General features: G+C 41.6%; 1 protein-coding gene across 2 annotated transcripts in view; it reads left to right on the forward strand.

The window, feature by feature from the left end:
- The first annotated feature begins 4,240 nt into the window (after window positions 1-4,240).
- LOC133404977 (neprilysin-like) overlaps window positions 4,241-17,191 on the forward strand; it is a 52,191-nt gene continuing 39,240 nt past the window's right edge. For both annotated transcript variants that reach the window (XM_061681541.1, XM_061681542.1), the window contains exons 1-2: window positions 4,241-4,348; window positions 14,905-15,081. In XM_061681541.1, coding sequence (XP_061537525.1) covers window positions 4,306-4,348; window positions 14,905-15,081 — 220 coding nt within the window. In that variant the 5' untranslated portion in view covers window positions 4,241-4,305. The remainder of the gene's footprint in view (window positions 4,349-14,904; window positions 15,082-17,191) is intronic.

A 17,191-nucleotide genomic window follows, 5' to 3' on the forward strand; every position in this document is an offset into this window, starting at 1 on the left:
GAAACCTACAACACTCTTTTTTACCATCTGTAAAACAACAAATTAATAATAATAATAATAAATAAATTACATATAATAATACAATGCAGAAACAACACAAATTATTTGTATAAAGCTAATGAAATCTGAGCTAAGGCAGCAGCAAGCTTCTGTAAGTTGAAATAATTATTTTTTTTGCTCACCTGTTGCTAGGTAATATTCATGAGGCTCAACCACCTCAGCCACAAAATCCAGTTAAAAAGCAGTAACAGATGCATTATGAGACATGTTTAATTGTACTCAACTACTCTGAATTGGAACGTGATACTGGCTACACTTTGTTGCTATTAAAACTAGCACATATACATAGAAAATAATCAGCATTTAAAGCTGCATACTGAAGCCCATGTTTAAGCATTTTCGAGCGTGTGTGATAGTTGCTCACCGTCATTGGCATTCAGGTAAATGACAACGACCAGGATCACCTGTGTTGACACCGGGACAATATAGCGCAGGGGTCACCAAACATTTTTGTATGTGAGAGGAAACACAAACTTCTGAAGTAACAGATTTTTCTCAATTTACCCTTAAATATATGTTAGTTACATGTTTCTGTTAATAATTATCAGTAATGGTATTCATTGATGTGAATACACTGATCATTAATGACTTGTCAAAACAATTATCAACAATGATTTAACCAGGTAGAAAAAACAGAAAAATATCAATATGCAACATTTAAAAAAATCTCCCCAAATGTTAACATTTTCAAATGATCACTTCGACAACATTCCTAGGAAATTACAATGTCTTATCACTGATGAGCTATTTTTAGAACAGGTCTGCAGGTTGCTCATGTTCTTGGGGGTGGCCTGGTGACCATGGGCGCCATGTTGCCGACCCCTGATTTGGAGTCTTCATTGAACCTAACATGCATGTATTTGGAATGTGTGAGGAAGCTGCACTACCCAGAGAAACCCAAGCAAGCATGGGAGGAACATGCAAACTGCATTGAGATTTGAACCCACAACCTCACAACTGTGAGGCAGACGGTCTACTCACTGTCAATTGGCAGTAAATTCCCATATATTCGTGTTCATTATTTTTGAAAATTCCCTGAATTACAGTGTAAAATGTTAATTTACAAACTGTGAAAGGATCCAGTCCCAATTGACTTTGGGCAAGAGGCGGGGGTGCACCGTGGACGGGTGCCCAGTCAATCACAGGGCACAGACAGACAAACAGCCATTTACCCTCACAATGACACCTATGGCCAATTTAGTCTTTAGGGAACCTAACAAGCATGTGTTTGGACTGTGGGAGGAAGGCCGCTGTCTCGGAGAATACTCAAAATAAGCACAGGAAGATCATACAAAGTCCACACAGGAAGGCCTGAAGACCCCGATCTCAGAATGGTGAGGCACACACACCTGTCGCTATGGGCGGGCCTTCGGGGGGCTGGCCCAACCCATAAAATGCTTGAGGCACAGAACTCTAAAAACTAATCGAAATTTTTTGAATGTACAGTCATTTTTATTCAATTTTATCATCGTGGCTATTTTTGTTTTAAGAAATACTAAGCCCAAGCTTAGTATTTCGTATTTCTTTCTTTATCACTAAGACATTAAAAAAATAAAGAAACAATTTTGTTTGGTTGATGAAAATCTACACTGCAACAGCCTATCACGGCCTCATTGGTCTAAGCGACGTCCCCTACTTGTCTGTAGAGCTCCGGACGTCACATGACCAGTGTCGGTTACACTGCCATGCTGGCAAAAGAAGTAGCAGCTAAGATGAATGGCACATTTTAATCACAGATATTGAATGATACCACCCAAAACGAAACATAACCGACCCGTATAATGCACCTGGCGTGCTTTTTACGTCTACTGAGTCAGCCATAACGGAGGACAAAGTTCCAGAGCTACAGTATCCAGACACATGAAACGACCTCATTTACTTTCCGTCCTACTTTGGGAGAAAATTTGAAAGCCTGCCAAAGTCTAGAGGGGTAGAAATGGATGATATCTGGATTCGTAATGAACCTTCAGCTTTGGTGTCTACCTGCTAAAGATAGCGTCATCATGACTGGCAGGTTAAGTGTTTGTTTATGTAACTCGAGATAAGCATTAGCATTTTGATAAGATTAGCATTTAGCATTAGGGGGAGTAACGTGGGTAACTTACTTATGCTAGTTTACGTCACCTTCTTTGATATGCATTAGATTTTTTTTTAATTTATAGGTCAATCATCATCTTCTGGCGTTACATCTAATATGCTGTATATTATTTTTTTTGCCTTGTTTTTAAGTAGGCCCTAATTTCTATGCATTAGCCAATACACAACGCCATCTATAAACAAAACATTAAGTACAGTCTACTATTCAACCCATACAGGTCGACACATACTATAGTTAGTAGCCTGTATAATGTCAACAAAGCCACAAGAAGAATGGCACGGAGTTGCAGTGTACACACGACTGGCCAAGTGACTTGGCCCGAGTCAGTGTCAGATACAAGACACTGTATCTGCGGCCTGCTACGCTTGTTAATGCTTTTATGCTCGGACTTTCACTGGTGTACGACCCAACAATTTAAGCAGCAAACTAGCCGTGAGTGCATCGCACCCACTCCGCACTTAGGCTCAGCTCAGTTTTACATGTCAGCAAGGTGAGGAAAACCATGTCGAGAAGAAAGACGGCAGTTAAGAAGGAAATGGATAGTTCAAAAAAGATAAGATGAAAGAAAATAAAAAAATGTTGTAGCAAAGTGCAGCCAAATGTGCAAAGATAGCCGATCTTTTCAGTGGAGAAAAGATTCTGCTAAGGCAGGAGGTTACATCAAGCTTCCTGGACTTTGTTCCCTGAGCTACTAAATCACCATTTTGTGTTGTTAAACTTTAAAAAAAAAATTAAAAAAAAAAGTATTCAATATATCGCTACAGAAATTAGAAGTAGTTGGTTTGGTTGATTGCAGTGTGAATGTCACCTATGGGCTACATCTTTTTTTTGGATTCAGTGGCAGTGCAATGGTAAAATGTTTGTACCACTTTTAATAAGGCAGGAGACTCAGGAGTCACCATGACATCCTCGATGGTCGACAACTTCATTAGACTCTTTAGATTCTACCACAACAGAGGTGAGCCTCACCCCATCCGTGCTTGTGAACATCTGAGCCTTTCGGGGATGCTCCTTTTATATCCAATCATGTCACGTAACCTGTTCACCTGTGGAACCTTCCAAACAGGTGTTTTTTTGTTTTTTTTTTGTTTTTTTAGCCTTCCTCAACTTTCCCAGTCTTTTGTTCCCGTGTCCCAGCTTTTTGGGAACGTGTTGCAGGCATCAAATTCTAAATAAGTGAATATTCGAGGAAAAAAAAAAAAAAAAAAAAAAAAACAACAACCCAAAACAAAACAATAAAGTTGATCAGTTTGATCTTGTCTTTGGGTTGTATTCAATTGAATATAGGTTGAAAATGATTTTCAAATCATTGTATTCTGTTTTTATAAACATTACACAGCATCATTGGAATTGGGGTTTGTGTTTGGGGGTCTCGCCACGTGGCAGGAACAACCAAAAACATTTCGGTCTCTCCATCTCTAATTCCCAGGCTGAATTTGGGGTTCACTACTTCTCTGCAGCTTATCGTCATTGGGGTCACGGGTGTTTCTATAAGTCATTGCATAAATGATGAGGACTGGTTTTGTAAGCTATAGCTGGTCACATTTGCTATTGGTTTAATTTAATGCGATGATTACATGTGTCAATTCTCCACAAATATAGGATAATCCAAAATATATACGTAGGCTGATAATAATTGCTCCCCTTAAGAGACTGTGGACTTGTGACAGGTCTGGTGAGATTTCTTTTTATTTTTAGTGCGCTTATAAAAGTTCCACTTATTGTACATTTTGTCATTTTGTCAATTCGTCTGGGCCACCGTACTTCCCAGCCTTTGAGCGCTTCATCGGCTCTGTGGTGGGGGGCTTCCAAGTGGAGCAGGCGCCATGTGCACACCCTCACACCTGACCACTTGCACCGCATGCGCAGGAGTCCGATGGATCATTTCCATGCATCCATCCCGTTCTCCTGTCCGGATGCGTGACATGTTTGTCGGGAGCAGATAGTGGAGTTTCCGGGCGCGCGTGTGCATGCTCACGTGCGCGCGTGTGCGTGCGTGTGCGTGCGTGTGCGCAGTAGCTGCGAGGGAAGGCGAGAGAGGCGGGATTTTGCGCCCGGTGGAGCTTCCCAGACCGAGACGAGCCAACCTGCACTTTTTCGCCGCCTCCTCCTGAGTGGATATGATGGATGTTTAACGAGCGGATGGGATGCCAGTTTATAGCATCGTCGCCAAATTCCCCGACACGTCCGGTAAGTTGTGCCACCGTTAACGTCTATTGTGTGACACGAGGCGGCGTGTGCACCAGTTGATTCATGCAAAAAAAATGAATTGACGACGTGCAACAGGAGTTGTGACCATGTGTGCTGCAGCCGAGTCGTGTAGAACCACTCCACTTTGCGTGTTCTTTTTAATTTGACTGCATGAATAAACTTTTCACCTTTGTTATGTCAAGCTTTGGGGAAATGTCAAATTTAGTATACAGTTATATTTTTCAAATGAGATATTCTGTCAAAAAGGGTGCGGAGGCATATTGAAAGATTTATAAAGATCTGCTTTTCTAGAGGGAATTGTTTGTACAATAGTAGCCCACCAAGCATTTATATTATGAAGTGTACTGAAATATTTGTCGAATAATTTACCCCCCCCCCCCCCCCATCATCATTGGTTAATTCAAATGTATCTGATTGAATTAAATAAGTGCTTAGTTGATTTATTATAAATAATACAATTAAATATTAGTAAAATGACCCCCCGTCCCCCTGTACATGTTACATTTATTTTATTTTTATTCTAAAACCTATGTCCAAATTTGGTCAATTTCATATTTTGTCAGAAATTGATACTATTGATCTCCAGGGGTTTCTGTTATTTTTACAATTTATTGACCAATCTAAACTACTCTCTTATACGTTGTACGATGTAATGTTAATGGCTCATCAAACATACTGTTGTTTTTGTTTCCTGAAATGTGATGGTTTTGGAGATGCGAGGATTCCACCCAAAGCCATGGATATTTTACATTTTACTTTTCTCTCAATGACCTGGCCTGTTTTAAAACTCCAATTTGGCCCTTGAGCACAAAGGTTTGCCCATGCCTGTCCTAGAGCATGGATGACCAAAGTGTTGCGCACGCACACTTAAACAATTAGATATACTGTATTTCATCTTTATTGCTTAACGCATTGTGGAAATGTAAAATTTAGTTTAGTTTCAAATGAGATACTGTAAGGTGCGAGGACATAGTTAAAGTTTTATGCTGCGGCAGAGCTGCTGTTCTAGTGGAAATTACTTATAGAATGGGGCAGTGGGCATTCCCAAACTGAGGTCCATGCACACTCTCGGGGGTGTAGCCAAGATTAAAAGTGTAATGGGAACATTTATGTAGGTTTTCTTTCACGTAGTGTCTTTTTCCTCATAAAGTTAACATTTCAGTGCCCTCATGGGGTGCGCAAGATTGAAAGTGTGAGAAGGTGCGAGGATATATTAAAATGTTATATAGGGTGGCAAGATATTTAATGTTCAAACTGATCAACTTTGTTGTTTTTAGTAAATAATCATTAACTTAGAATTTTATGGCTGCAACACGTTCCAAAAAAGCTGGGACAGGGTCATGTTTACCACTGTGTTACATCACCCTTTCTTTTTAACAACATTCAATAAACGTCTGTGAACTGAGGACACTAATTGTTGAAGCTTTGTAGGTAGTAGAGTTTCAAGTTGCACTTACGGATGTCGTGCCGAACTGTATTTACTGACATTGGTTTTCTGAAGTGTTCCTGAGCCCATGTGGTGATATCCTTTACACATTGATGTCGGTTTTTGATGCAGTGTCGCCTGAGGGATCGAAGGTCACGGGCATTCAATGTTGGTTTTCGGCTTTTGATTTCTCCAGATTCTCTGAACCTTTTGCCATGCTTCTCGCCATGCTGCACTATTTGCATATACTGGCCACTCATGCCAGAGTAGCATCTGCTCCATTTGCACACTGATTGAGGAAATTCCTTGTGTGTTTTGGACATACTTGGCAAATAAAGATGATTCTGATTCGGATTCTGATGATATTATGGAACGTAAATGGGGAAATCCCTAAATTCCATGCAATTGTACATTGAGGAACATTGTCCTGAAACTGTTCGACTATTTTCTCACGCACTTGTTCACAAAGAGGTGACCTTCGCCCCATCTTTGCTTGTGAATGACTGAGCAATTCAGGGAAGCTCCTTTTCTACCCAATCCTGGCACCCACCTGTTCCCAATTAGCCTGTTCACCTGTGGGGTGTTCCAAACAGGTGTTTGATGAGCATTCCTCAATTTTATCAGTCTTTTTTGCCACCTGTCCCAGCTTTTTTGGAACGTGTTGCAGCCATAAAATTCAACGTTAATGATTATTTGCTCAAAACAATAAAGTTTATCAGTTTGAACATGAAATATCTTGTATTTGTAGTGTGTTCAATTAAATATAGGTTGAAGATGATTTGCAAATCATTGTACCCTATTTTCATGGCCATAAAGCGCACTTAAAAGTCTTAAATTTTCTCCACAATGGATGGGGCGCCTTATAATGCAGCGTGCCTTATCTATGCACCGAGTTCCAAAATCTATAAATGTTGTTGTGTGATGAGCGCTCCGCTTGACTGACTGGGAGCATTTCCTGTCGACACACTACTTATTCAGAGGAAAAGCAGACGTGGCTGAGGACGGCATGCGAATGTAAAGGGGGAAGTGTGCGCGTGAATGAGGACGCTAAAGGCACGCCCCCAGTAGGTATATAGCGCCGGTATGTGCATTGTGCAAAACAACATCGGTTTGGCTAAGGACCCCCGAAAATGTCACCTACGAAGAGACACGTTTACGAAGCACAGTTTAAACTGCAAGCTATTAGTTACGCGGAGGAACATGGGAATCGAGCATTCGCGAGAGAATTCAAGATCAACGAATCCATGGTTCGCAAGTAGAGGAAGCAGGAAAACGAGCTTCGCCAAGTCAAGAAGACGAAGCTGAGTTTCCGTGGAAAAAAAAGAAAAACAAAACGCGAAAACAAGGCGAGGTGGCCCGAGTTGGAAGACCAACTCGAGCAATAGATTAATGAACAAAGAACAGCCGGGAAAAGCGTCTCTACAGTCACCATTCGACTGAGTGCAATAACTCGGCGCTTGCCATCATTCCGGGAGGCTTGAGGAAGGAACTCCGCTGGAGATCGGTGTAAACAGGGCGTTCAAAATGAAGTTGCGAGCGGCGTGGGAGCCATGTATGACAGATGGCGAACCCAGCTTTACTAAGACTAGGAGGCCGCGCCGGGCGAGTTACGCCACAATTTGTGAATGGATTGTGGATGCTTGGGCTAACGTGTCTGCTTGGTAAAAGCCGGCATCATTTCTGAGGAGCCGCACGGCGACGAGACTGACTCGAACCTGGCGTGTTTGATTGAGAACTTGCCCAGCTGTTCATTTCAGATACAGAACATGAGGACTTCGATGGATTTGTGGATGAGGATTGATCAAAAAATAACGTGAATACATTGTTAAATACTTCAATAAAGTACAACCGAACTCAGTTTTGCTCCCGCTGCCTTTTTATAAACATTGTTTTAGCGCGCATGCATGCTACCGTATGTTTTAAGCTAGCGTATGTTTTACCATGCCTGCGCTCAATAATACGGTGCGCCTTAGTTCTGTGTTAAATACAGAACTAGACCCCCTAACTGAGACTGCGCCTTTTAATACGGTGTGTCTTATGGTCGTGAAAATACGGTATTCTGTTTTTATTTATGTTTAACTCAAGGTCTCAATTTCATTGGAATTGCCGTTGTATAGCCGCAATTCACAAGTGTGTTTTTCAAATCCACAAATATATTAGCGATTTATAAGTGTTTTTTTTTTAATGTTGTGTTTACATTTATCAGGATTTATCATTTGTAAATATTAAATTTGGGTTGTGAATTGTTGGAGGTGCATTTGTGGATCAGCAGGCTCACACATTTCTTTTTGAGACAAACGTAACAGTTTCAAGTTGAAAAAAAAATCAAACGTGTGGGAACGTCCTCCCTCCATCCACGAGACGGCAGTGTTGCTGTCCACATTCAAATTTAAATATTCTATCCATTCATTTTCTTTACCGCTTATCCTCACTAGGGTCGTGGGCTGCTTCAAAATCTTCAAAAAAGACGCTTGCCATTCCCAGTTGAAGCTCACTGTCAAAATAAACATCAAACAAAAGATAAATTACACATTTTTAAAACGACCACATCGCAAAGACAGTTTAGTTTCACAAATAAAAATGCCATAGACAGTCTGGGATGAGTACTTCACAATCAAAACTGTAATGGCGGAACACGGTCCTGTAGTGGCAGTTGTGCTGAAGCCCTTATTCACGTATCACATTTGTGTCGACAAAGGATATTCAAAGGATGCCATTGCCATCTACTGTCCTTGCATGCATCTTACAGCATTTTCGTTTGTTTTGGCAGGTCAGGGTGAACGGAGATTATTTTGACAATGTCATTGTGTATGTGAAACTATTAAAAAGATAATAAATCACATTTTTACTGGTTGTTCTTGTACAAAAATTCTTTACGACATTTCTTTTATTGCTATATGACCTCTGCACGTAACCCATTACACAATCACATACCTCAGCTTGACGGTTAAGTGTCTTGCTCACCTCAACCGTAAATGCGAGGAGCCATTTGCTGGAGAGCTCTTCCAGGGAATTGAACCCGTGGTTGCCCTTTTGGTCACAAGATGTATTCTCTGCCACATGTCCGCAATCTCGCCTCTTTCTGACCTCCCACCATTAACTTGCCCTAAATTGCACCATGGCTTTCTTGGAATCTACCATATACTGTATATTCCACTCCGCTAATGCGACAGAGATCATGTGGCCAAACTTCCCAAAATGTTCCCATTACCGTTCCTTGGCGAACGTGATTCATATTAGTCAGCAGGCGCTAAAAGCCACATGTGCCATAAAAGGTGTTATTTAAAGTTAAACTAGGGCACATTCCTGTGCTTATTAGAACTCCTCAATTAAGTGCATGACATGTTCATGGCTTGCAATGATTTAGCCTGTAAAACGCTCTGTCTGTGTTATGGGTGTGTGAGTGTGTGTGTATGTTGGGAGGGGCGTATGGGTGTTTTTTAGGTGTCGTGATGAATGATGGCTTTAATTTTGAAGGGGTTGCCGAGGTCCCACGAGACACGGGGAGTGATTATGTTTTGGATATTTTGGGAGAGACGGCCATAGAAAGAGAAACAGAGGGAGCGTGGAACGTTTGGGGTCTCCTTAAATAAAACCACCAGCGTGATAAAACACACATTGCCGTAAACCTTGCTGATCAGTCCTCCGTCGACTCACTTTGTTTTGCTTTCCTCCTCATTGATTGGTTGTTTTCAACCTCCATGTCTCATTAACATGATTACATGATTAATTTTACCCGATTGTGGCTCAGTCCAAGACTAGTATGGTTGTTTTCTCACCCCCCCCAACTGTTGAATATCCTGGTAAGTTACATTTGCTACCCTGCATCTCTGTCATGTTTTAAACTGGACAATTTACTTTTAACTGTACATAAGACCAATGACATTTTTAGTGCAGGTTTTCTTTCATATTTATGCTCTTAAAGTTAACATAATTCACCTTACAATTACAGTATATATAAGATATCCTGCTGGGGTCTGTGTAAAAAACAAAGTCTTACAAATGATGTGACTAATGTTTGACGGGAGTTTGTTGACGCTTGCCCCGTAGCAGTCACCCAATAACGACTTCAAATGACACACTGGCCTGTAGAAAAGAGGGTAGTATTTCCACCATTATCTTGGCAGCCCCAGATTCTACTACTTCAGTATTCCTACTTTTGTAGTCTGTAATATTTGTGGGCCAGACAGAACTTGTCAGTTTACAGTATCGTCAAGTGAGATGTCAGCAAATCACGTGAGCATGTAAAGGATGGTCTGTGTTTTGTTTTACTGTTTTTTTGTGATGCCACCACATGAATGAATTGTCAATCACATATACAAATTGATTTTACACAGCAGATGTTAACATGTATCCACATGTCTGTAAGTGAACATCAGTTAAGTGGACAAACAAACGGCACATTTTAACAGTTACATTTAAGGGCCGCCACACACCGAGCTACGTCACTGAATGTGATTGAAGTGGACAATCGCGAAAAAATTACAGTTGGCGACTCACACCCGCATACCAAGCGATTGAGCACCCACATCGGCTGACGTGCTGCAACCGCAAAACTACGATCATGTATTGGGGCTTGGGGCTCCACATACAATATTCTGTAGTCCATCCATCCATTTTCTGAGCTCCTTCTCCCCACTAGGGTCGCCGTCGTGCTGGAGCCTATTCCAGCTATCATCGGGCAGGAGGCGGGGTACACCCTGAACTGGTTGCCAGCCAATCGTAGGGCACATACAAAGAAACAACCATTTGCACTCACATTCGCACCTCGGGGCAATTTAGAGTTGTCAATTAACCTACCACACATGTTTTTGGGATGTGGGAGGAAACCGGAGTGCCCGGAGAAAACCCACGCAGGCATGGGGAGAACATGCAAACTCCACACAGGCGGGGCGGGGATTGAACCCCGGTCCTCAGAATTGTGAGGCAGACGCTCTAACCAGTCGGCCAGTAGTGCCGCCTATATTCTGTAGTGTATTATTTTATTATTAAACCACAAAAACATGGGGTGAAAGGAGAACGTGTGGATATTTTTGAGAGGCTGATAGCTGCAATCAGTCGCTCCATTCAGTAACTACTGTACGCCGTGCATTTCGGTAACAGAGACTCTCCACGCTTTGCTTGCTCGCCACAGGTAAACACTATAGTTGATAGTTGAGTATTACTGCTAAACTATATATAGATTACAGAGAAACTATTATATATATATATATATATATATATATATATATATATATATATATATATGTAAAGCGATATTATATGATTATGATTATATATAGTTGTATTTTTTGGTATAATTTTGAAACGGCTTTTACATCTGCGACTTTGACATGCCCTTAACCTGCAATTCAAATTTGGATCGCAGTAAAACTAGTGGCCGACAATGGTCACTCATGAAAACTAGTTGCTTGACCCCGCACATGGTGCGACACCTCAGTTGGGATCGGCCGCATCGTTTGGTGCGCGGCAGGCATAAGCTGTCTACTTATGGTGAGCAGTTTTACTTTATTTCGTTTTACTTTGTTTTACAATACACTGGTTACCTTGAACATGAACTTTTCATATTTAGTTATGAATGTTAAAATGTAAATGTTTACAATGTTTTTTTGACTGCACTGGTTTGATACTGGAACAAATTACTTCACATTACATGATTTAGTATAGGGAAGAATCTTTTTAAATTTGGAAGGCTTCTACCGGCTTCACAGTTGATTAGATTGTTTTCCACTTTGGAGGTTCCAATGTATGCAATTCCTATGTAAAAACACATTGGCGAGTTTGGGTGATGTTGGATGAGTGACATGCCCTGATTGGCCCGTAAGACCCATACCATACATGCCTCAGCTCAGTGTGAGGCAGTCGCCTTTAAACATGATTTACTGCCTGTCAGTGTCCCACTTGGTTTGTACACCACCTCCATAGTTGTCTTTCTTTCTGCACATTCCCTCACCGGGTCTTCACTGTTCTGTTTGTATAAACTTCATTGCATCTGCATTTCATTTCTTGGCACGCAATGAATCAGGATGGAGAGGCGGAACAATGCACGCTGACGCTGACATGTACACACACACTGTTTCACTGCAGCTGCGGGACGCCTGGCGGTCACCGTTATGTGTTTTGCCTCCAGACGAGAAAATAAAGTCAAAAAGATCCGACCTCCTCATCCTCTGACTCCTCCTCCACAGCCGGGCAGATTGCACAGGATGTTTGAATTAATTTCCTTGTTTGTCTCTCTTTTATTCAACACCAGCGTTGCTGAAAAAGGACGACAAGCTTTGAGTGAAAAGCCTCCACTCGGGTGTGTTTGGAATGATCAAAAAAGAGGTTTCAAGCTGTTTAATCCCACTCCTAGTTGAAGTTTACTGCCAAGCTAAAAATAAAACAAACAGAATTGGATGTTTCGTATTTAAAACCATGCAGCTTTATTTTAGGAACGTCCGCTTAATCCAAAACACCATTGACGCGTTATTAGGAATCCCACATGCGTTCCTGGTAGGACACACCCTGCTCCAATATTACAGGCTGCAGGACACACGCCGCGGCACTATGATTGGCTGCTGTATCCTGGTAGAACACGCCTTACTGCTTCCAGAAGGGAAAAAAAAACTATGTGACTTTAAGTGTGGCATCATTAATCCGAATCCACTAACCCTACCCTAATGCTAACCTTAACCCATCCGAAACCGCCCTATAACAAACGTTTTTGTTTTTATTTTGTAATACACATTTTTAATGGTCATTTCGTTACATCCGTGCAGCCTGGGGGTGTGATTGCTGTCCCAAAAATTTTGAGTCCAAAATGGGGGGGGGGGGGGGGGGGGGGGTTGACCAGTGCTAGGGGGTGCACTGGCCACCACTGAACCCCCTAGAACCGCCTCTGGTTCCTGGTACTAAAAAGCTGCAAGTACAGTGAGGTCCTTGGTAAACAAAGGAGTTCCGTGACTATTTGTTTGTAAATTGAAATACTAAGACAGTATAGTAAATATTTGTATGAAAAACGCTCTGGGGCTATAAATATGAAACAATCAAATGAAAACCAGTAAGCATGGCAGAAACTAAGTATACCTTCTCTTCCTCTGCAAATTAGTTCATTGCGTACCGTTCGTATCCTTGAAACCCGGTCGGGACTATTGTAAAAACGAGCACCCCTTGTAACTTGTAATAATAAACATAATAGTATGGCCCTCAAAATATTTTTTTTCAAACTGAAAGATCAAAAAGCCTAGATTAACATGCATGCCTTAAACTGCATTTTAGTCATAGTGCCTGGTACCAAATTACTCCAAGGGTTTTCTTTAGACCCTAAAAAATGGAATGTCCCGTTAAAAGGTTCTCCCCCTCATAATGACCAATTATCTGCATAGATGACAATAGTGACTTTACATCAGTCTGTAGTGTAGTCACTGATACATACGAAATAGGATTTCAAATTCAGCTCCTGTGTTTGATGCATGGGGTTATGGAGTTACACAGTAGTAGTCTGCGTGTGTGTGTGTGTGTGTGTGTATACGCACATTTGTAGAAATGCGAGACTGTGTGTGAATGCGTGTGTGTGAGTCTTTCTATTTGTTCAAAGGAAGCCATGAGGCTTTGTCCTCTGGTTGTGTGGCGCTCTCATCTCAGTCAACACATGGAAAGACTCACAGTGTGCACGGGCTGCTCATGACACCAGTTTGTGTGTGTGTGTGTTTGTGGGCGTGTGCATGTGTGTGTGTGTGCGCGTGCGCGACAGCAGGGATTGCGTGAGTGTGCGCGGGGGTGGGGGGGATTACGGATTAATTGTCTTCAGTAATACTTTCCTGCTTGTTACATGAACGATGCAAAGTTCTCACTTTAGCCCATAGAGGAAAATAAAGGTGTTTAGTGAGCGGCAGGAGGAATCCTTTTCTTTTTCCACCACTTTCTTCGTTCTTTGTGCCACGAGTGGCCAAAAGTTAAACTGTGCCAACTTGAAAAGAAAATGTTTTAAAGGCCTTTTCAAAAACCTTCTCTTATCTTTTACTGTGATTGGATGATGGATTGACAAGTACTGTATACCCAAATGTAGAGAAAATGTTTACGTGTTTCTGTTGTCTGTTGTCAAAATGTAAAATCTCCTGTATCTAGCTATCTATCTAGCTAGTGACATTTATAGAGTTTGAAGAATATATGTCAGAGAGTATTGCTATATTGCTTGTTTGTACATGTTTGTACGTTTGTGTACTTATTTTGAGAGTTATAAGTGCTGCGAGTTCGATGCCAAATTTCGTTAGCTCGTCAATGGTGTTTTTCATTCATTGTGTGTTGGCTTTGAGCTTGGGATTTTTGTGAATAAAAACGAAAAAAATCTAGGTCTGTGATGTACTGTATTTGAACATTCAATCGGTGTAATTCTTTTGTTATGTCTGTTTAGTTTTACAGTGAACTTCAACTGGAATGTCAATAAACAACTTTAAATAAGCAACATTCACTATTACTCCTTGCTGCTATGTTAGCATCTAAGCAACCTGTTATTGTGATCCCGTAGGCTCTGCATGTTGTCCAGGCGCTGCTGAATAGAAGCGCTTTGACTGCATGTAGCTTGGAGTGGTAAAATTTTACATTTTAGATCCAGTCCGATCCGATCCTTGTTTTTTTTTTGTGTGTTTTTTTTTTTGCCGACATCGGACCAATTTCCGATCTCAAAAATCGGATCGGGACACTCCTAGAAAATAGCATCGGTCGGTTGGTCTGTGTCTGTCTTTTGGTGGAAGGGTTGTTGGGTGGGTTGGTCAGTTGGTGGGTCGGTCGAGGGGTCAGTTGGTGAGTTGGTCAGTGGTTCGGTTGTTCGGTGAACTGTTGGTCGGTAGGACTTTATCTGTCTGTTGGTGGGAAGGTTGGTCCGTGGTTCAGGTCGTCGCTGAGTTGGTCGGTGTCTGTCTCTCTGTCCATCCATCTGCCCGTCTGTCTCTCTATCGGTTGCTAGGTTGGTTGGCTGCCAGGTCGGTCGCTGGGTTGGTTGGTCAGTGGTGGGTTGGTCAGTCAGTTGGTTGGTGGGTCGCTGGGTTGGTTGGTCCTGTCTGTTAGTCGGTTGGTCTATCCGTCCGTCCGTCCAAGTCAATTGATGGTGTGTGGGTATTTTCTTCAGGTGATTCCATACAGCTGGCAGCAGAAGGAGAAGTTCTGACCATGACTGACAACAACGCCCCCAAGTCTGCTAAAAAAAAACACTGGACCTCTCTGGAGGTCGGTCTCATCGCTGTTGTCTCCTTGCTCGTCATCATCGTCGTGACCCTCATCATCCTCTTTGCCACTCTGCAGACAGGTTAGTGTTCCTCGACTCCCAAACCTCCCGCTAGGCTCGCATTAGAAAACACCAGAGGTCTTGGGCTTTTTTGAGAGCATTTAAAGGTGGGCTTCACTCCAAACTATGTGTGCACGAACTTTCCCTTCTACACGATGCTTGAAGAAGCACACTGACGAAAGGGCGACACGTTCAGCTGAGCAGAGGCCGAGCAAAGGCCGCTGTTAAACCACAGAACAAAAGTACTAGCACTGGTGCAGAACGCAGAAATCCACTTATTTCACAGTCACACTGGATTAAGTCTTATTATGTCAGACTTGACTTTGAATGACTACGTCTCCATGGCATTTCCTCAGTAGAGCACACCAACAGAAACTGCTTCAGATCAGTGAAGCGCCTTTTGCCACATTTTTCAATAACTCTAGTATCTAGACATACTGTATAATGAGGCCCATATTTGGTAACGTAAGATTTGGTCAAAGGACTATAGCTAACTAACTAGTATTAACTTTACTAGTATTTTTGGGGCATTAAAACAACCTCCAAAATGTAATATATTAAATAGTACTAGTTCCTTTCATATTTTAAATTATTGCAGTGGAGGGTCCACTTTATGTGTTTTAGTCAACTTTTCATTGAGCATACAGGTGATCCTTTGCACAGTCTGCCTATGCCAGCGGACTTTGGGTGTAAGGCAGGGTCCACCCTGGACTGGTCGCCAGTCAATCGCAGGGCACATATAGATAAACAACCATTCACACTCACATTGATACCTAGGCTTCAATGAAGCCAACATGCAAACTGCACACAGGAAGGCCGGATTCAGACCCAAACCAGGCAGACATACTAACCACTAGTCTACTGTGTTTCTTGTTACTACCATTTAAACTTTAATTGGTTATATATTAAAATGAATAATACTCTCTCTAACTTAGGGTGCAATCATCACAATGTACACACGCTTGGTGACATCAAGAACGGTGCTGCGATAATGACTGAAATCAGTTCCTTACAATGCGTCATCAGCAGTGACTAAAAACACAGCCAAAGCGACTGCAGATGGAACAATTCATGCTGAGGTTGTGGAATTCCGTAATTTGTATATCCCAGTGATTAAAATGTTAAAACAAACTATAACCTGCTGTTGTACTGAGACTATAACGAGCGTAATATCAGTCTAGTTGTATGACTTATGCCTTTTTTGTGTGATATAGCAAAAAGGGATAGTTAAGGACTTACTATGCTGCATGCGAAGCATCAATTACCAAAAAATACATAATATTAACTAATAATACAAGTTATGAGTTAAAAAACAACTCATGAAAAGAAAAGAAAATGGTAGCAATTTTTGGTAAATTAAAAATACATTAAATAATATACAAATACACATAGTGTATGTACAGTACATTCAAAAATCAATAATAATAATAATAATGGCAGCACGGTGGATTGAGAGGTTAGCACATCTGCCTCACAATTCTGAGGACCCAGGTTCAAATCCGGCCACACCTGTTTGAAGTTTGCATGTGTACTCTGGGTACTGTGGTTTCCTCTCACTTTTCAAAGACATGCATGGTAGGTTAATTTAAGACTCTGAAATTGCCCGTAGGTGTGACTGTGAGTGCGATGGCTGTTTGTTTCTCTGTGCCATTCGATTTGCTGGCGACCAGTTCAGGGTGTACCGCGCCTCTCACCCAAAGATAGTTGGGATAGGCTCCAGCACACCCGTGACCCTAGTGAGGATAAGCGGTACGGAAAATGGATGGCTGGAAGTCCCATGCCATACCTATTTTTATTTAGATAATATGTATTGAAAATGGCCAGGATGCCCTTATTCAAGCTATTCCATTAGGTCTAAAACACCTTGCAGATAAAACGACTGGATTTTTCATTAATATTAATTTTGCATTTGTAAATCTATATGTGGATCGCGGTTCTTCTTAATTTTAATATTGAAAGCAGATTGTTAGTATTGGTACACATATTATCTTGGTGTCTATCATCAGCTATATTTCTTAATCGAGAGTGTGTGTGTGTGTGTGTGTGTGTGTGAGAGAGAGAGAGAGAGAGAGAGAGAGAGAGAGAGAGAGCGAGAGAGGGAGAGGGAGAGCGAGAGAGAGAGAGAGAGAGA

Source organism: Phycodurus eques, chromosome 7 (genome assembly GCF_024500275.1).
Source record: "Phycodurus eques isolate BA_2022a chromosome 7, UOR_Pequ_1.1, whole genome shotgun sequence".
Classification (NCBI taxonomy): Eukaryota; Metazoa; Chordata; class Actinopteri; order Syngnathiformes; family Syngnathidae; genus Phycodurus; species Phycodurus eques.